We start from the raw sequence: 21,732 nt of genomic DNA on the forward strand, positions 1-21,732 counted from the left end.
CAGCAGGATTTTTCCACTCCAAAAAATATACACTGAATCTCTGCCCCCCAACTCTTTGAAGTGCATGGTCCTTCTTCCTGCACACATCACACTCCTTACCACCCCCATCTGCTGCCTGGCTAAGGAAGTGATCCATTGGGTGTTAGAGACAAAAAAAGAAATCTTCCTGTACAGCCTCCACCCCGTGGGGGCTAGCACCTTTCCATCATGTAAGGTGTAAGAATCCCAGCTCCCCTGCAGCCAACCTCCTGTAGGTACCCCAAGCTAGAGCCATCAGCAAATGCTGCCAGTTGGCTCCCCTGCATATGAAACTAGAATCAGAGCAGTGTCACCAGGCCCTTCCTCAAGTCCCAGGGGTGGGCACTGCTCATCTTCAGTCAGGTCTCCTTGGTGAGACTGTTCGGGCTTTGGCCAGCCGCAGGGCCTCATGCAGCCTTGGAAGGGCTCAGAAACAAAACCACCCCCAGGCGCCAGCCCCTGGCCACTTGCAATGTTCACCGACTTGTTCCTGAAGGCCCTGGGACTACCTTTCAGAAGCAGCCAGGATTCCAAAACACATGCGACTTCTCAGTGCTGCACAGTGCTTTTCATCTCACCCTGCGGGGAGGGCAGAGTCAGGCCCAGGATGGGGGCCAAGTTCCAACTGACCAGAGACAAAGAGGCCACCTCTCGGCAATGAGCTTGGGGCTGGGGTGGGGATTAGGCACAGGGAAGAAGAGGAAGGGGCCCACGTGCTCCCCACATCAAGGGGCTCCTTCAGCTCTGGCCCATCCTGCCTCTTCTCGGGGAGTTGCCCAGCCTGGGCGCAGAGCAGGCTAACTGCATCTCTCTGTCTGGGGCAGAACAGAGGCACAGCTGAGGCCTGGCCAAGGAAGCGCTGCTCGCCAAACAAGCAGGTGGTCCTGCAATCTGAAAGAGCAGAGCCGGCAGTGGGCCCAGAGGAGGACATGATCAGATTCCCTGACAATGTCTCACTGCAAAAGAAAGGTGTGTGTGTGTGTGTGTGTGTGTGTGTAGAGGAGTTAGCCAGTGTGTGTGTGTGTGTGTGTGTGTGTGTGTAGAGGAGTGTGTGTGTGTGTGTGTGTGTGTGTGTGTGTGTAGAGGAGTTAGCCAGTGTGTGTGTGTGTGTGTGTGTGTGTGTGTGTGTGTGTGTGTGTGTGTGTGTGTGTGTGTAGAGGAGTTAGCCAGCAAAGCGTGTGTGTGTGTGTGTGTGTGTGTGTGTGTAGAGGAGTTAGCCAGCAAAGCCGGACTGTCTCCTGGACTCTCAGATCCTGGACACATCTCCAACCCTCCTTCCTTTCCCTGTTGCTATAAGCCAAAACAGGAGCAATAGCTGGATAGACCTTGCTTCTGCAGAGCTGAAAGGAAATCTTCATTAATTTCTAAACTAGCAGCAGGGATTGGAAGGTTCCCCACAAAAAATGACCATCCCCAGGAGTCAGACAAAAGTCTTAATCCTGGCATGGGGGCCTAGGGAAGGAGGATCAGGAATCTCAGTTCATCCTTTTACTCAATGTGTGACCCCAGACCAGTTTTCCAGATTTTCTAAATGCAGGCTTCCTCTTTTGGAAATGAGAATAATCATAGTACCCACTACTACATTGTTGCTGTTTCCTTATTTGTCTGTTTTAAGGAGGCAAGACAGGAGATAGATATTGTACATAAAGCATTTAGCACAGTGCCTGGTACATAAAAATGCTCAATAGATGGCCACCAATATTATCATTTTTCTTGAGACTTGTCTGGATCTGAGACACAATTTTGGCACAAGAATCAAAGGGGACAGCCCACATTCTGACTTGCTACTCCAGGGCTCCTAAGGGCCTCATCACATCACTGGCTAGGGCCCTAAACCCAGGAGGCCTGGGATCACAGAAACAAGGCCTGGATGATGACGTGGGAATGACCCACATACCAGGCCAAGAGCCAAAAGGAAACGCACACCTTCTATGTGACTTGGTTCGTCCTACACCTTCTAGGCCCTGTTAGAAGGGCCTGGACAGGCACAGGTCCTCAGACAGGCACACAGAGTGTCTCTCTCTCATGTGCAGAGGTAGTTTAATAAAGAGGATGAGGCATCTTGGCTTGCCACTTACAAGCTGCCTCTGTGCCTCTATCCTCACCTGTGGTAGGGCTGTGATAAGGACTAAGGAGTCAGTACAGGGAGGCACTTAGAACAATACCTGGTTCATACCAAGTGCTAAGGATGGGTTTTATCAGGGGCTCAGGTCTTCATAAGGAACGATTAGACATCCAGGAGTGACTTCATGGCTTACTCTGTGAATTGGCTTATAACCCCCATCAATTTGGTAGTTTATAATGATTGTTTATTTGTTTGCTTCCCCCACGATACAGTTTTGTGAGAGTAGGGACCTTGTCTGTCTTGTCCACACCTTGATACGCATCCAGTAGGGACGTGATCAATTTTTAACTGATTGAATGATTACCACATAAAAATCAAACATCTCCCTGACCAATCAAACCATTTTTAAAGCCCCTCCCACACTGTACCAAACAGTCTGTCCATTCAGTTGAGTTGTCCAGCAAAAACAGCATCCACCCCTTGGCTGCAGAAAGCCTGCCCCTGCACCCCATCAAAGGACCAGGTTCATCACAAAAAATGCACACTGAGGTAACCCTACCAATCCAACTGAAAAGCAGGGTCTGGGCTAGGGTAGCACTAGGAATATAGATTGTTGAAGACTTTGCATCCTTTTTCTCTGTGCCTCAGTTAATTGATTTCTATTAAATCTTTAAGTCCCTTGCTCTGCTCCTTTCTTCTGTTGTGATCAATTCGCTGTTAATCCCTTCCAGTGATTTTTTAAAAATTTCAGATAGTGTAATTTTCAGTTCTGCAATTACCTTCTGGTTCTTTTTAACATTTCCAAACCTACCCTGAAATTTCTCATCTCTTCTTCCATTATAGTCATCTTTACCTATAGATCTTCTAATATATTTATTATAAAATCATTTAAAAGTCTGAAAATTCCAATATTTGATCATGGATGGCTTGTTTTTTTTTGAACAATTTACTCTTGACTGTGGGTCATATTCTCTTGCTTTTTCACAACAGGAGACAATTTTTTTCTTTGGACTGGTAATATCCTTTCCTCCATTAGGCACGTAAGATGAGTGTCTGATCAGTTTTAGCCAAGCAGAAATTAAGCTGGTTTGAGGAAGGACTGAGGCTATAATCCTTCCAGAAGGGTCTTGAAATTCAAGCAACAGGAATCTAATTAAACCTTTCTTCGGGTGTCAGCACTCCCCCAGCCCCACTCAGTTGCTTCCGCCTGTATCACTGCAAGGCTGGGAAACCTATGAGACTGTGAGACTTTGAAATTACACATTTTGGAAGCTGCAAAACTACAATACCCGCAAATCCTCTGCTTTCCAGTCTCTGCTTGCTCAGCAAAATTTCATTTAAGAGAATACTTGGTTGAGAGGTTTGCTCTTGCTTTGAGGTCTCCTTTAGATCTAAACTCAACAATCCAGCCCACAGATCCATCACAAATCAGCCTGGTTCCTCCTACTTCTCTGGCAGACCCACCCTTTACCTGCCCTGCCCCAAACCTCAGTTACTGGCCCCAGGTATGGAGCACCCTGAATCACTTGTTCATCCAGGAAGAACTTGTTCTTCTGGGTTTTGTGTTCACAGATACTTGGTGACTTTAAAGGAAATTGTGAATAGTCTTTGGCTTGTTGAATGATTTCTTGCTGTTTGAGCAGGAAGGCAGGCCTTTTCCATGTCCCTCTACACCCTAACCAGAAGCTGAGCAATGAGTTCTTTGACAACAAAAAGCCCTCTATAAAGGCTCAAATATTAATCCCCTGGAGTCAAAGAGCTTCAGCACATAAAATGTAAAATATATCAACCACACAATACTTGTCCAGAGGAGATGACTTCCTCATACCCAGTGTATACTCTCTTGTCCCTTACAGAAGGAATCCTGCCTTACTGTTTTTCCTCTCTGGCCCTGCATTGATTTCCTTCCCACAAAATAAAAAGTAAAATAAGAGCTTATTTCATGGCTCTGGTTTAGTAATAATAAGAATAGCAGCCACCATTTAGTCAGCTCTTAATACATACCAGACCCATATTAAGGTATTTATACATAGTACTTCATTTAATCTTCACAAAAATCTTCTGAGGAGCCAGTATTATTATCCCCATTTGGTAAATAAGGAAACAGAGATTTAAAAAGATTGGTAACTGCCCAAAGTAATGGAGAGAGTAGAGAGTCAAATCCAGATTGTACTGGTTCTAAGTCCAGCTGTTAACCACCACATGATACCATCCCCTATGTGGACCCAACTGGGCATTGCTCCTTTCCTGGAAGCATCAGGACACAGAAATCCAGCACCAGATGAGACAGTTTTCAGTGACTCCACCTAGGTGATTCCACTGCTCCCCAGGAGGACAGCTCCTAAACCAGTAGCACACAGCTTTGCAGGCTTTTCTTTTTCTCTCTTCCACCCGCTCACCTCATTTACTCTTGATCATTCCTGGCGATGGCTTAAGGGCCAGCTTGCACAAGTCACTCTCCTCTCTGATATTCTACTCCACAAACACTCTTGGGCACAGCTTATGGCCAGTTCTTCAGCTCCTCTACCTCTATCCAAAACATGACTAAGAAGATAAAACTATTCACTGAGACCCTATAATCTCTCTCCATCAATCCTCTCTCATCTGGGTTGATTTCCTAGCCTTCCTACTTCCCTTGGACCCTTCAGAGCCTGAAAGGTTGGGGTCACTGCAATGCTAGCCAGTGGTACAACATCCTGGATGGCTCTCAGCCCTCTGGTTGCTCATCTCCTTTGGCTAAGGAACTCAGTCTGAGGGCCAAGTTAAATAAACCCCACTCTGGAGGTCAGCAGAGTAGTTACACTTAAGAAGTCAACTTTCCAGTTTAGGAGCTTTGAGAGGAAGCTTGATTTTGACTTTAGATATCCATGGCTCTTAGAGCCAGCACCCAGATCCTAAATACTATTCCACCCAAACAGCACCAGGATTCATAGAGAAACAGCTGCTTCCAGGACCTGGACATAAATAGTTAAGGTGAACTTGAAACATTTAGAGAGCAAGGAATTACTTAAAGAATGATTCGTGGAGCTGACTTGAAGGTTTTTGCTGGCCAATTCTGAGAAAATTGGAACAACTGAAAAATGATGGTAACATATGAAACATGGGAAAAAATTTAAATTCACGAGTCCACAGTTCAGTAAAAGAGAAAGTCAGATGTAAGAAAATGACAATTGGTGAATCCAAGTAAAACATATATGAATGTTCTTTTCTTTCAATTTCCTGTAGATTTGAAATTTTTCAAAATGAAAAGTTGGGGAAAGGAAAAAAGAACCGATTCCTTTTTTTCTGAGCTATTCAAACCAATTCTGTCCTGGGCAGAATATTCTGGATATTCTGAGCTTACCAAACCAATCTGTCCTGGGCAGAAAGAGGTAAACAAAGTCTTCTCCTGGACTTGATGACTTCAGGCCCTTCTCCTATTATCTTGGTCAATACAACCTGTCCATGGTTATGAATGAATCAATCACATAATGGATTTTAAGACTGCCATGAGTGAGGTTAATACTAATCATCACAAACATTGTTAAGGACGGTGAGCAAATAACAGTGCTAAGGCATCTACTCAGTGCTGAATGCTCTGTAATGTGTATATAAAATACTCTGATCCTTTCTGGTGCTTGCCTGTCATTTCTCCAACCTTCTGAGGTTATCTGTGGCCCTCAAGAAAAAGTGCCAGAGCCCTACAGATGGTGCTCAGCCTGAAGCCCTCCTCCTTCAGAACTGAGCGGTCTGAAAAGGTCATTTGGGCGCCATCTACTGGGAAAATGCTTGCACTGCCGTGGGCTCCAGCCCCGTGTCCAGGCCCTGAATAGGCCCCCCCGCAGGGGACCACTCAGCTCCTCAGCAGAGGTAGGCAGCATAGTGCCCACTACCCGACAGACATTCAACGAACAGTGAAATGAATTACTTCCTCCTTTGAATTCCCCTCACATTTATTTAATGTCAGTATGAGATGTAGGTGATAAGAATCTTAAAAACTATATACTGATGTCTTCTTATGGTCAAGCTCTGTTACCACAGATGGATTACAAACTCATGAAGGGCTTATTGTTTTCCTTAGTGACCAGCCATGTGTTGATAAGAAGTGCTCCATAAATGCTTGTGGCTGTGATCAGATAACATGCACTGTGTGGACTGAGGCTTTTAGAACAAACATAATGAAACTGAGCAAGCATAACCAAATCCACACAGTAGGAATCTGACCATTTTTCTGTTTGTTCCTTAGCAGTAACCACATTTTAATTTTTTTTTTTTTGGTCTCTTCTCTCTAAATTGCAAGCTCCAAAATGGCAGAAACCACATCTGCCTTGCTTGTCACTGTATGCCCAGAACCTAAGACATATTTTTTGAATGGAGTAGATTAATGAATGAGAGCATGTGCCTCTGCTTTGCTTGGCTAGGGGTGATGACCAGGCACCCTGAATCAGTTTTGCTGTCCTCAAGAAAACCTTGATCCTACATACTGACACCATCATGATTCAAGCAGTCACACTCCATATACCCCCAACTCTAACCCTGAAGCTAAACCCAAGACTCGTACAAGTGCTCTTGGGCCAGGCACACATACGGGATTTCTCTGGGCAACTGGCATCTTTCTGTCTCATCATTATTTACTTTACTAATCTATATGCAAATATTCTTCCCCTTCTCTGTCCTGTTCTCTAAATACACCTACTTATACAGAATGATCAGTGTATTGTTTAGGAAATATTTGTACACCTCCCCCTTGAGATGGAGTATACTTTCCTATTTGACTGATCAGGGATGTAGCCAGGTGACTACTTTGGGTATGCTGGTAAATGTGATTTGAGCAGAGACCTTAAACGTGCCTGTGCATTTGGTTGGGCTCTGTGTCTCTGCAGCAGACCCTGAGAAGAGCACACCCCAGTGGCTGCTGACCCTGCAGCCTGGGCCATGGAGCCTAGGGCTCAACCCCGGCCAGCTCAGCAGGCATCAGTTGAATCAGTCAATCCACCAGCCAGTCATAAAGAAAAATGAATACTTGTGCTTTTGAGATGGTTTGTTACACAGCAAAAACTGACTAATATATATGAACACATTATCACACTACTCCTGAAAGCTTCAGTTTGGAAATTCTATTCTTTCTCTGTTACAATATCCTTCCCATCTACATGTTCCACTACTTTATTACCACTAAGCCTGCTTATTCACCTCATTGAGACCTCCAGTCCCTATTCTTTCTCTACCAGGCTGTTTCTGGTTTCACATCCTACCTAACCTGGGCAACCATGTCTTAGCCAACTCTTGGATCAACTAAGTGGCTGGTTTTATTCACCTCAGCCACCATGCTGCTACTGTGACCATTGTCCAACTCTCCTAACTGCATCTACACAGGTGGTCCATCTTCCACTGGGTCCTTGGTCTGGCCTGGACATGCTTGGACTTATCACTGTGCGGGTGCCTTTCCTTATTCCACAGGTGGCTCTCCCAACCCTCTAGTACTTTGGTACTTTAAAGCTATAGCTTCATTTCTGCTCTGTTCTCAACAGATTTTGCTTCAGATTTTTCAGTGAAAATATAACTGTTAGAGGGAAACTCACTAGTGGAGGTGGAAAAGCACTGTAGTTAAGAACAGGGGTCTGGAATTGCACAGAATTAAGCGACTTCCTATTTGCCCATACCTGTACTAAGGCATAGCTCAACCATCACCTGCTGTCTAAAACCTCCCCTGTCCCTGACCTGCTGTGATTAACTGTTGTCTTATCTATGTTCCCAGAGCACTTTAGCCATACCCTAGTTTGCAATTTTTCCTCGACTTCCCAATGCACTTAGAATAATACCTAAACTCTTAACCTAATTTACATACTGTAATTATAACGCTGATCCGACTCCAATCCCATCACATACCCCCCTTCTCCATTCACTCACGCAGAGAAAGACCTCCCATATCCAAAGGGGAGAAAACCCCAAAGTTGTCTTACATACTCCAGAGGTCAATGTGAAATCTGAAACTGTGCATTATGTCTCAAATTACATCTTTCAAAAAGTTTCATTAAAAGTAGTTTAATTTTGGACTATGTATCAGTTCAGCAATTCAGGAGAGCACAGAATAATAATGACATATTTATTGTATCAGTTGAGCTTTTACTATGTGCCAGGCAGAACTCTAAGTACTTAAATGCAGTATCTCATTCAATTCTTAGAGCAGCCCTATGAGGTAGTTAGCATTATTGCCATTTTAAAGTAAAGGAAACTGAATTAGCAAGGTTAAATGACCTACCAAGGCCCCAATACTAGTGACTGGCAAAGTCATTATTAAACTTGGGCCTATGTCATTCCAGAGCCTATACTCTTGATCATTATGCTACACTGTCTCCAGAAAACAGCTGCCAGAGGAAAACTGGGATTAAATCCTACAGCTAATCTACCTAGAAGATGATCTTCCCAGTATTAAACTATATTTCCTAGAAATCACCTAAACTAGTATTGAAGTTTTAAATCTGCAATCAAGACCAGCACTTTAAAAATTATCTGTATTTTGGATAAATTAAACCCAGGTTCATCCAAAAGTACCAATACACCCTCTCTCCTCTAGGTGCAGTTGAGTTCCTGAGCCACACACCACATACTTCACTCTTTGCCCTAGACTCTTGAAACTCATGGCATTTTGCTACTGGTTGGATCAGGCAAAGAATACCAACAGCACTCCATCCTCCATGTCTGCAAACTGGGAATATCAGACTGCTTCTGATTCAAATAGAAAGCATGTAAAATAGGCTTAGTGAAAAAAATGGCAATCTGTACATTGCTCCAGATCCAGACTCAGGATTCTCACCATCAGAGCACTGCAGAGAGGAATCTCAAACTAAGGGACAAGTTAGATTTCTATTCCATTTTCAATGGATTACTGATGCTCAGAAGGAACCCTGATAAAGATCAAGTAATTCTTGGTGACCAAGTAGAACCCAGAAGAATCCCTTTCCCGGCACAAGTGACATGCTGACAATTTGATGTGAGCTCTAGAAATTTAACTCAGGATTTAAGAAGTTTACCCATAGAGATTCATATTTAAAATGTACGACAGATTTATCATTTTTGAAGGCTTACTCACTATTTGCTGACCAATGCTAATACACAACTGTTTCTGGAATGGACACGAGGCATGCTGTGTGCAGAATGCCTTGGCTTCCTTTAGGAGAAAGAGAACATTCAAGAGCAAATATAAACCTCCTGTGGCCAATTCCAAACAGATGTCCATGATCCACACCCAGCAGATGGAAACACATCTTTGTTTTTTATAGTCTTACCTAGAAAGCCCTCTGGCCACAAGCTTTCCAGAACCCAGATTCCAGCAAGATAAAAACTTTAGTCCAGTGTAAGCTGAGAAGTTAAAACAGCCCACCCTCGAGATGGAGCTAGGTCAGGGTCTACTCACGCATGCAGTCTCCTCCATACCAGCCTGCTCGGCATTCTGCACAGTAAATTCCCTTCACGTAGAAGTCGTCCAGACTGCCGCCCCATGAGCCATTGCGGCAGGTCTTGCAGTTTTCAAAGATGGTACAACCTGAAACATTTCCAAGAGGAAGGGTGTTAGATTTCACCTTCAGATCCGCAGTATGAGAAACTGCACACCTTCTCAGGGCCTTGTCTCAACTAACAGCACCTGGGCCGAGAAAGATGTCAAAGTCCTGCTAGAGTCACAAGAATTCAGACCAAGGAGTTTAGGAGGTTGATCTGAATCATATTCCTATTCAGTGGCTGATGTTTTAAATTAACATGAAATAACCTGTAGTAAAAGGTAGCATGTAACAACGTGGTATATTTTTTTCTCTTTATAAAAGAATTCTATGTTTATTGTGGAATACTTAGAAAATTCATTCAAGCAAAAATAAGGAAATTAAAACACCTAAAATCCCATCACCCAGAGAAAACTATTGGTAACACTCTATCTATATATATACAAACATATTTTAAAAATTAGGTTTAAACTATATATTGTATATTCTGTTATACAAATGACTTTTTCATTTAAGAATACATAGTAAAAAACCTTCCTGTCCAATTAAATATTCTTCTATGTAATGTACTTCTCTAACCAAAGTACACCACTGGAAACAACCTTAATGCCTAATAATGGGCTCACGCTGGAAGGTGTTAGGCTGCTCCCCACCAGCAGGCCACACCAGAGACGGAGGAGCAGCTGCCAGTCAAGGGTCATTTATAAGACATAGTCTCTTGAGGGGTAGGGCATAGTGAGGAAAGGTGGAGATAATCCAATCCCACTCCCTGAAATGGAGAGCTAAGTTCTGGCTCTGCCTTTGTCCAGCTATGTGTCCTTGCACAAACTGCTTAAGCTCTCAGTGCCTCATTGCTGTCATCTATAAAATTGGGGCTAAAAATTGTATAGAACTCATAAGGTTTTTTTAAAAATTAAATTAATACATGTAAAGGGCATCACATATAGTAATTACCCCGCAAATAGGTGCCATCATTATTATTCTGCATTACTGTAACTCCACTTGGCTCACCCCTGCCATGGTATATATATGGTGCTTGATTTTCACTGCCTATTACTTGTTTTCTTATAATAGGCTGAACTCAGGGACTGTATCTTTTTCAACATAACCCAGAACTTAATACAATATCTGGTACATAATAAGTGCTCAATAAGTATCACTGGAGTGAATTAATAAATGGATGGATAGATGAATGAAGTGCTAATCCAAGCTTGTGAGCTGACTGAGATGACCAGTGCTTCCTTGAGTGCATACTTCTTTGCTTTGGGCTGAAATTAGGTTGTCATTTGCCTGTAGTGAACATGTACAGTGTATGTACATGCAGTTTCTGTTGGAGAGAGACTCAAGAGCCCTCACTTTGCATATCATACTGACTTTACTTTGCTCCCTTCTCCCAGTCCCTTCTCCTACCAGAGAATAGGACTTGCTAATATCATTTATCAAATTCCAGTAGGTCATGTGGCCCATAATTGGGTCCCAGTGGTATCACTATACTTTCTGATGACTATCTTCATCCATGTGCCACTTTTCCCTATTTGATTCTATATCCACTGTGCCACTGAGGAGGCAAATGGAATCACTGTCAGTGGCCCTGCCAACTCTCTTACTTAGCACAGTCACATCCAAACCATTACACACAAGCCACCAAAAACCTGATGATTAACATGAATAAGGACATGTTAAAAAAGACACTAAGTAGCTCGTAGAATTGCCAGAAGGGCCAGAGGACTGAGTTTAGAGCTACACAGACTAGGACCACATGAAAATAAATAGGAAACTTGGTCCACTGAAGGCCCCAGTGTGGCTGGGCTCTCCTGGAAGCTGCCACCAGGCCCCTGGACACTGAACCTCCTGCAGCCATTGCCACCAGCAAGAAAAACTTGTCCAACATAATGGTAGAAATGATAGAAATTATAAAGCCATGCTGAGATCCTAGCACTCACCTTTGAGGATGGCAAAAATCCAAAACAATACCTTCTACTACAAGGCCTTGGGGAAATAGTACCTTCATATGTGGCTGCTGTGAATGCCAAACACATGGAAGAAAATTTGGCAAAGGCTGGAAAAATTATATAGGTAGCTCCTTTTGACTCAGCATTCTCTTCCAGGAATCCACCCCAAAGAATACTGCAAAAATACTAAATGACTGTAGTATTATTTATAGTGGCAAAAGGCTGCAAACAACCCAAATACTTATAAACCATGGTAATCCACACAATACAGTTATATGCAGTTGTAAGAACAAATGAAAAAAAATGGCTTTATACTATCAGGGACTGATCTCCACAGGTATAGTTAAGAGAAAAATGTAAGGTAGTTAGCACTGGTTATGGTATGCTATCTTTTGTGCAAGAAGGGAATAGGTATATAAATGTATATACATATTTGTATTATCAAATATAGAAAACAGATGGAAACAATAAAGCTAACTATGTACTAAATAAGTGGCATATCACCACAGACAAACAAACTGACTACCATTTGGCTTTAAAACACAGTATTTTTATCATACACCTAGTGGGATCTATTCTAAGGTCAATAATGATCACAATCATCAGTGGTCTCATTGTTTGTACTAACAGTACTATTGTTATTTTGTACAATCATATTATTTCATAATATAAAAGAAATAAGTGATCAGCTTAATAATAATTAGGAAATAGGATTTTTCACCTTGAGAGAAAAGATGTAGTGTATAAAATCAAAGACGTTAATTAAACAAACTTGGAATATTACATTTGAACTTGAGTATCAGCAGAAACTCATATTTTTCTTTAAAAAAAAATACTTATGTCCTAACTGTATGCTTAAAACAAAACAAAACCTAGTAACAATGACAGTCAATAGCATAGAACATCTCAGGTGCTGAGACTGTGGTCTCAGACCGGAGTTCCTTGGAGAAATGGCTGATTCCAGAACTGGACAGAAAACCAAAGCCTGATATGTCCTGTCAGGGGAGACATCAAGGAAGCCTTCAAACACTAGTGTGGCCGTGTCAGAAGGACAAAGAAGGACATAGGGGCTCCCATTGAAACCTCTTTTGAGAGTCATTGCTTGTCTTCTCCGTGCTGTACTGCCTTGCCCATGACCTACCTGTATTGTGTGTGCTAATTATAGAGCCCCTTAGTCCCCTTCTCCCTCCCTCCCCTCCCACCCTCCCCACCTCATTCCCTTTGGTAATCTCTGGTCCCTTCTGGGTGTCTGTGAGTCTGCTGCTGCACTAACATCCTTTTTGAAAAGAGAAATATGAGATATGGTAAAAAAATTAAATGGCAGTGAGTAATCTATAAAACTGCAAATGAACATTACATAAGATCCACTTCTAAAACCAACCACATTCCTTAGCATTAAAATTCTGCCGCAAGAGGTAACTTTTACCCTAAAATTTAAAACACCTTCAATACTAAGGGCTCCAGGGGCAAAAATCTGCCACACACTTCTCTTGGGCAGATGAGTGTCACTTTTGAAAGTGCTGTGCCAAACCCCTCCCCCCCGCCCCGACAGAGAGCTCACATCTTTCGTACTTGCCTGCCCCCTCGCTGGGTTTCACAGACCTGGTAACATTCTCACGGACATTCACGGAGCATTGCTTGGGCCTGAGTCTGTGTTCATATATGAAAACCAAAAGAGACCTGCTCTCTCCCCACACAGACCCACATGCTTTACACTGAGTAGCACTTGTTATAGGCTATCACCTAAGAGCTGGGAAAGGCCGAGAGTTCAACATTTTGATGTAAACCTGTCTAGTTTCATAATGATAAGAAAAAACACTTAAATTTTTTAAAGGAAAATCTAAGGAATTCCACAGGAGTGGCAAAACATCTCAAGTAATGAAAGTGTAGCGATTTATTTTCTTCTTAAATTGTTCTTGTTTCTTAGGCACTTTAAAGTGTGGAAGGTTATCTCTCTTCAGGAAAATGAAAATATACTGGGGTCAACTGATTCACTTAACTTTGTTTCCTTTTTAAAAAGGCTAATGAACTAGAGGCCGCTAAGTTACATGAAATTCTGTAACTATCATCTGTCATAAGCCCCTAACTCCCCGTTTCCTAATATTTATCATTTAGAAATCATGCCCCAATCATGTTTCTTGGATCCTGTAAAGAAGGTCTAGAAACATGTTCACATGACACCCACAGGGACAAAAACACAAGGAGATAGGGAGCGTCAAATGAGGGAGATGCCCGGGCCCTGGTGGGCAGCAGTGGACATCCCTGAAGCAGAAGAAAATGTTAAATCAGGAGACAGGGCCTCAGCCGGGATGGGTCCCAGCAGCTCTGCCCTGACTGGCACTCATACACAAAGAGGGGCCAGCCCTAGCCATGTGTCATCACCCAGGTCAGCTGCAGGGCCAGGTGGGCCTAGGGTGTCAGAGCTGCTGGCTGGGATCGGCCTTTCCCTCCTGCCCATGTGCCTGGACAGGTGACATCACTTTCTCCGTCAGAGCAGGTAGGGAGAGCAGTGTTCTAGAGCCCGGCTGGCCTCCCCTCCCCCACCTACCTGCCCTGCCCTGTGGGTAGGGCGCCTGTTGACCTTAGCAACGGAACTCTGCAGGGTTCTTCGAGGTCCCCTCTGACCAGAGACACAGGCACTCGGAGGCAGAGCTGTGGAGGCCCCACAGCCATGGAGGGCCTGCTGCCTGCCGCTGGACATATGTGCCAGCTGATCCTGGGGCACCTGTGGGGGGCTCTCCTGGCGATCACTGAGAGGTGGGGATGCTTAACAGCACTCCTTGGAGGCCCCTGGGGGACCCTGGCATGTTGTGTGGGGCTGCTTTTCATGGTAAGCAAAGGATGGAAATCACGACACACTGAGGCTCAAGGCAGAAGCTGTTCTGCCCACCACGAAGTACCTGGAAACCATGGTGACACAGCAGAACGAACAATGCCAACCGATGACACCAGCAGGCCACTTGTGGTGGAGGCCAGTCCTCCCACCCTACAGAGCCTGAGCTTGGCAGCGGTGACCACACACCTGAGGCTGTCCCTTCAGATCACTCTGGGCCTTCTGGCAGAGGGATGGGGGAGCCAGCCTCCTGCACTTCCCAAGGCCACTGACGAGAAACCGACCCTCTGGGCATCACAGAAGGATGGAGAACAACTTGGAGAGAAAATGCTGGATGACTGGAATGGAAACACTGCTTTTCCAGAAAGGGCAGAAGTGCTCGCTCAGGACATTGCAAGATGCAGGCAGAAGCTGAAGGAAAAGGAGGAGGAGAAGGAAGGACTGTTGCGGTCAAACACACGTGTGGAGCAGGACCTGAAAGAGGGAGTCAGCTGACTGCTGTCAGTGGCTGAGACCCTGCTCCATGCCATCCCTGCACTTGTGCCCCTGAGACATGTCCTGGATGGCAGGAACCCGCAAGTCAAGCAAAAGCGGGAAGTGGGGAACTGCAAACACCGTGTGCCCAGGTCAGAAGTGGCACTGAAGGCTGACATGCATGATGCTGACTCCTCTGTGTCCCCTCAAAGCCCTGAGAGAGCCAGATCATTGAGAGAACTAAAGCAAGTGAATGAAGATCTGAGAAAACAAACAGCCACCCTCCAGGCAGAGGAATTATCTCTGAGGTGTTAAGTCCTCCAGCTGGAAAGTCAACTACTTCAGCTGAAGCTCCAGAGTTGGCTTGAACTACACCAAGAACGTACCATGCAACTTGAGAGCCAAATCGCTAAGGAGGAAAGGAGGTGTGCAGAAATCAAGGGGAAACTCATCAGCTTCTGCAGGAACTGGAGCTCCGAGTTTCAGATTCTCCAGCTGCACAAGATAGCTGAAGACATGGGCAAAGAATTGGAGAGAACCAGGTCCGTCTACCAAAGGGAGTTCCTCTTGCATGAGAAAAAGATTCAGAAAAGCTGGAAGGCATCCGTGCTGACAAGGAGAAACGTCATGAAGCTAAGAAGAGAAGAGAAGCCTCCTGAAGTTAAGAAGAGAAGGCGACCGCATCAGACAAATGCTGGCCAACGCCCAGGCCAACCTGCAGCCTTTCCCAAGCAGCCCTTCTGCTCCTGTTGCTCCACCTGCAGCCCATGAAGACCACAACCTGTCCCAGGATCCCCTGAATCCTCAGGCCCACCAGGAAGGAGGAGGGTGTCATCGTGAGGGCCCCGGGGCAGGGGTGACCTGCAGGTGTGACTAAGCTCAGGGCAGCCAGTTCCTGACCACCTACAGCCATGGCACAGCTCTGCAGGTGTTCCTGTTTTTAAACTAATTTTGATTTATCTCTTTTAGGTTTAGCTACTGTTATTTAGCTGATACTACAAGTCCCTTATCCAAGTAAGCATAGCATTATAATTTTAAGAGTATTTTTCAAATAAAGTTTCATTTAATATAATCCTATGGGATACATTCTTTCACATCATAGGAATCTCTAAAATTAGAAGTATTGTATTTTGATTTGCATAAAAGCTCCACTGTTCTTTAACTATCATTGGAAAAAAAATAATGCAAGATGATAATTTCAAAAATTATCAAAAATCAAACAACACAGCAGTGTGAGGGTGGACACATACAGAATGACAGTCCAGCAGAGAACGCTCCCTCATATACTGCCTGTCCTGTCACATCCAAAAACTGGATGTGCCAAAAGCAGAAACTTCTGTCCCAAAATGGACCAACCAGATTCCTTCTCTCTGGAAAGTAAAAGCATGAATGGAAAGTGACTGGAGCTGAGGCATCTTCTACCTGCACCTTGGAGAGAAGGTCCTCCTGCTTACCTTCCCAGGGCTGCTTGGTTCTGGTGCTTTCCAGTGCCCAACTTTCAGTTCTCCCACTGAAACTGGTCGCTATCCCAGTATCTTCCTTTCAAATCCCAGCTGTGCTTCTCCACTTAACCAGTAAGTTCCTGTTGCTTGCCACCAAACGCCTCTCAACTGATTTAAGGGTACTGAGTACAAAGTTTACAATCACACAAAGACGGGGCTACAAAATGTCACATTCTTTATTAGTTCATATCTGATCTTGACATTCAACTTGAGCCTCCACACACACTCATTAATACTTATACAACAAACTTTCCCCAAATGCTCTATGATGGGTGAAGTAAAAATGTATTCAATAAAAGTTAAAAGTGCCTTCCTTATGTAGATACCTCCTTGACAGGAAAACCTTAGTGTGTAGCCTCCCAGACATGTTTCTATGTAGCTTGTTGTATGGTTTTTAATATTTATTGATTGCCTACTATATCCAGAAACTATTTTGGAACTTTCTACCTCCTCTTATTTTATTTAATTCCATAATCTGATTTAATTCTTACAATTCTCTGTGAGGCAAGCATTAATACCCTATTTAACAAACACGAAAAACAAGGTGAAAAGACTTCTATATAGTCCAGCTGCTTCACTGATCCTAAACAGCCATGCAGATCTGTTCTTATCTTTAACTAAATGACCCCTAAATGGGGAAAGATGACAAGGTCAAGCACCCTGCTTTGGTCTGTTGGCTTGGCTTTGTCCTCCAAGAGCAAGGATATCATTCATAGGAGCAGAGAAGCAAGAGAAACCTTTTAGTTTCTTACCATTTCCTCTTCGCCATCTCAGAATTATTTTATAATTTTGGTTCCCTCCTACACCCAAAAAAAACCAAACAGATGGAAACAATAAAGCTAACTATATACTAAATAAGTGGTATATCACCACAGATGAAAAAAACTGTACCAACTGGCTTTAAAACACAGCATTTTTACTATATACCGATGGGATCTATTCTAAGGTCAATAACAATCACAAACATCAGTGGTCTCATTGTTTGTACTAACAGTACTATTGTTATTTTGTACAATTATATTATTTCATAATATAAAGCAAATAAGTGATCAGGTTAATATTATCAGGAAATAGGCTTTTCACCTTGAGAGAAAAGATGCAGTATATAAAATCAAAAAAGTTAATTAAACAAACTTGGAATATTACGTTTGAACTTGAGTATCAGCAGAAACTCATACTTTTCTTTTAAAAAAAATACTTATGTCCTAACTCTATCTGCTTAAAACAAAACAAAACCTAGTAGCAATGACAGTCCAATAGCAAAGAACATCTCAGGTGCCGAGACTGTGGTCTCAGACCGGAGTTCCTTGGAGAAATGGCTGATTCCAGAACTGGACAGAAAACCAGAGCCTGATACGTCCTGTCAGGGGAGACATCAAGGAAGCCTTCAAACACTGGTGTGGCCGTGTCAGAAGGACAAAGGAGGATATAGGGGCTCCCACTGTCCTAAGATGAAATGATACCTGTATTAAAATGAATAATGACTGAAATGGATTAAATCACACAAATAAATAAAAATGCCCGAGTCAATAATCTCTCTCTCTCTATCTCTCTCTCTTTCTCTCTCTCTCTCTCTCACACACACACACACACACACAAAGAAACCTGTTTGATCACCAATAGGGACTGCTAGGGTATTAACTCACTAGTTGAAAATTAGGGAAAAAAGAAGAAGCCTTTATCTAGCTGTTCCTTCCTTTCAGGAAGACCAAATGGTGGGTGTGAGATAGTATTTCACTGCTTAGATCCACAGATCAGTCCTAGCATCCCTCAAGGTGGTGATGCTGGGTGCCTCCAAATGATGCAGTGGGAAGGTATTGGGTGCAGGTGAGGCAGGCGTTGATTGCCTTCGATCTGACGCAATAGGAGGCACAGAACACCACCTCTGAAGTTCTCTTACTTATCATATGACCCATGTCATCTCATAACACCAAAGCCCTACCCTCCGCCCAACAGTAGTCACTAGGCTTTTGAAAAGATTGCAAATTGTTCAAACACATCAATACCACCACCAAGGACCCTTAGTTGGGAGGCCCTTAGCTTTGCTTTTAAAATTTCCTAAGAAAATTTAGAGGGGTTATTCAACTATTTCCCTACAAATCACACTCACCATCAGAGAACTGGAGCAGTGGGTTTCTTTTCTGGATCAAATGTGAAAAGGTTTTACTGAGGTCCCTCTCATTTTAAAACTCAGCATTACCTTCTTTCAAGAAGGAAGTTGGTTTAGACATATCACTTGTATACGTGAGCCTCATTTTCTTTCCTCTTCTATAGCTTACCATAAGAGAAAAGTTCCTGGTAGTAACATGCATTATTTTCTGTGTTTGTAAAAGCAGGAGACAGGTAAAAAGAAGAGAAATTCCAAAAGCACACTTTTAACCTCCTTTCAGTCTTCAATCTAAGGGAAGCGTATTTGAAATTCTCTAGGTCCTTCTTTTGATCTGGCCTAAAAGGGAAAACAGGTAAGACTCCCCGGGGAAAAGCCAGATGTACAAGGCAGCGGGTGCGAAAGCACCAAGAAAACGTTCAGTGAGCTGCTAATCACATTGGCACCATTGTCAGTCTGAGGCTCAGTGTCCACACTGGCCTCCAGGCAAATAGGCACTCCCATGAAAAAGGAGAGTCACTGTCCCCTCTATAGTGGGGGCTGGAGGAGTGACAGTTCAGAAGGTGGCAGGTTTGGTCTGATGTAAAGGCAAAGGAATGGGTACCTGGTCTGGGAAGGTCCCATCTCTCCCTAAGATGCTTTCATTTTATTACCTCCCAGATGTCCAACTCCAAGCCAGAGCATCACCTTGACCTCTGCTCTTCCCTTCCCTTCCCATCCAACCAATCCCACATCACTGTCAATTCCACTCTCATTTCTCACAAATCCCTCCACTTCTCTCCATCCATAGGGCTTCCGTACAGATTAAGGTCCCCGTTAGTCCTCCCTTACCCCTCCGGTCCTGCCCTTCTTCCTCCTTTCTTCATACTGGAGCTAAAGAGAAATTAGCTTTTACCTCTTTACTGAAAGATCTCCAGTGTTACTAAAATATCTTCAGGAGACAGCCCTGTGCTTCTCTATCAGAGCACTTACCCCACTGTATTGTCTGTTTCCTCTCCCACCAGCCCCACCAGGCTACAAGCTCTGGGAATGCAGGGAATGTCTTTTTTTTTCAACACTGTATCCGCAGTGCCTGCCATGGTACATAGGAGCTGCTCAGTCGGTTAAATGAATGAGTGGATGAATTCACAGATTACAAGCTTAACACTGAATAGAGTACTAACTCCTCCAATTACTCTGACTGTAGTTAGAAGGAGTGAACTAAGCCGCTTTTAATAATCATAGTATCACAGCTCCTGATGTTTGCCTGCCAGAATTTAAGTGTTCAGCCTATTCCGTTCATGATATCAGAAAACATGAAGGCAACCTGAGGTCTTCCACTCCACACTCACCTGGGTGAATCAGGCAGGAGTCACATACATTCTCCTCGTTCCTGCAGCACGGGATGGTGTAACCCACGACTTCCCTCTTTCCAGGGCAGACGCATTCAATCTGATCATATTCACAGCACTCCCGACACATGATATTCCACTCGGCTCCAGGGCAGCCTTCATTAATGACTGTGTACTCTGAAATGGAAACCATCAGGTGAGGATGTAGGTGCTGACCAGAAGGGGTAAGACCCCTAAGTACCCCAGAGCTAAGAAGCAACCTTGCCCTACAAATGTGTTGCCCTGCCTGAATCAAAGAGAAGACCATGTCTTCCTAGACCAATTCTTCCTAGACCAATGTTTCTAAAGTAGGTCGCCTACTTGGAAGGATGTTCAAAACCACCCACTGGGGCACAGATGAAATTTGTTAGAACTATTATTCATATTTATTTTTTAATCAAAAAAAGAAAGAAATCAAATTTTAGTAATATGTAATCTATATATATTATTTATAATATATAATCTAAGTGAGTTGACACATACATAAATAATTTATAAACAAGTACACATCTCTTAAATGTCTATGCTCATTTCTATTTTTGCTGGCATTGCATCAGACCACTGCTCACAGCTACACAGGTTGTGCACTGCACAACTCCAGAAGGAACCATCCAACTGCACAACTGTATAGCACAACCCAGGCATTTGGACGGTCAAGAAAGTTTGGAGACCACTCTCTAGACTATGCCATTCAAGTGCAAGGCTGATTGCCAAGGAGAGACCATGTCATTTCCTTCAAACTTGGCTCCTCGATTTTGCAGCATGCCATTTTTATGGTATCTTCAAAGCTAAAACTAACAGAGAAGACAAAAGGTATCTTAATTAGTATGTTTGGGAGAATTTCAATGTTTTACAAGGGTGAATTCATTGGCAGAACTTCATTCAGTCCCCAGAAACAACTGAGTGTTCTTTCCCATGAGAAAAAAAAAAGTAATCCTTTCTGGGTAGGATTTCTTTCTTCCTTTTTAAAAATATACCTTAAGTAAATGAAAAAGAAAAACCACTGGTAAGATCTGTAAGAGGAATCTGTCAGAGGCTGCCCAGAGGAACCCAGGCTAAGAAACAGAACTAGCTTTGATTCGCTCTTCTTTCTGCCCACTCTCCATTTCTAAAAATTCTGCACAAAGATGATGATTGAAGCAGAAATGGGTCAGACATTTGAGGAAGAAAGTGAATCTAGCTGTTCCCTGTGAGGCCTTCCCTAAAAACCCCAGGGAGGGATCCCAACATGCTTTGTAGGCGCACATAAACCAACCCCAGCATCTGTGTGGCTTCTAACCTTGAATTTCATAGTTTAGTTTTTTATTTCCCTCCTCTAAGTTTGGAAGTCTGACACAGATTCATCACTCTTCCCTGTAGAGCCATCTAAAGAAACTATCAGCATCTACTCTCAGCCACAGGTCATAAGAACATTCTAGCATCATAGCAAGCAACTACTTGCATAATAAGGGACAGTTCCTTAAATTTTAAAAATGTAGCTTTATGAAAAATTTGCTTTTCTTCCCCACAAACACTGGTGAACCAGTGAAGATCCTCAGACTGACATTTGGGAGGGACTGGTGGAGCTCTCTACGATACGGTCACACGGGTTTGTTTCCCCACTACTATGTTAGCCCTCCAGGACAGACACCAGCACTTACTTAACCAAGCTTCCCATGTTTCTGATGTTGGCTGGATGAAGTGAATAACTTTTAAAATCTAGATAAGAAGTGAATGGTTAAATGTGAAGGAAAGCAGAAGAAAACGTGGGGGCAAACCTCCATGATCTTGTAGTTGGCAGTGAAGTCTGAGACATGGCATGTACGCGACCAGCAACAAAAGAAAAATAGATAAACTGCACTTCATCAAAATTTAAAAATTTTTGTGCAACAAAGGGCATTGTCAAGAGAGTGAAGACAACCTAGAAAATGGGAGAAAAGATTTGCAAATCATA

General features: G+C 43.4%; 1 protein-coding gene across 4 annotated transcripts in view; it reads right to left on the reverse strand.

Annotated features, from left to right (window-relative positions):
• PAMR1 (peptidase domain containing associated with muscle regeneration 1) overlaps positions 1-21,732 on the reverse strand; it is a 152,504-nt gene that overhangs the window by 35,664 nt on the left and 95,108 nt on the right. For 3 of the 4 annotated variants that reach the window (XM_037019950.2, XM_073216401.1, XM_073216400.1), the window contains 2 exons: positions 19,761-19,937; positions 9,480-9,608 (listed from right to left, as the gene is read on the reverse strand). In XM_037019950.2, coding sequence (XP_036875845.2) covers positions 9,480-9,608; positions 19,761-19,937 — 306 coding nt within the window. Of the gene's footprint in view, positions 1-9,479; positions 9,609-19,760; positions 19,938-21,556; positions 21,700-21,732 lie in introns of those variants that run through there. The other variant, XM_073216399.1, reaches the window with a different exon arrangement.

This window comes from Manis javanica, chromosome 11 (genome assembly GCF_040802235.1).
Source record: "Manis javanica isolate MJ-LG chromosome 11, MJ_LKY, whole genome shotgun sequence".
NCBI classification, from domain to species: domain Eukaryota; kingdom Metazoa; phylum Chordata; class Mammalia; order Pholidota; family Manidae; genus Manis; species Manis javanica.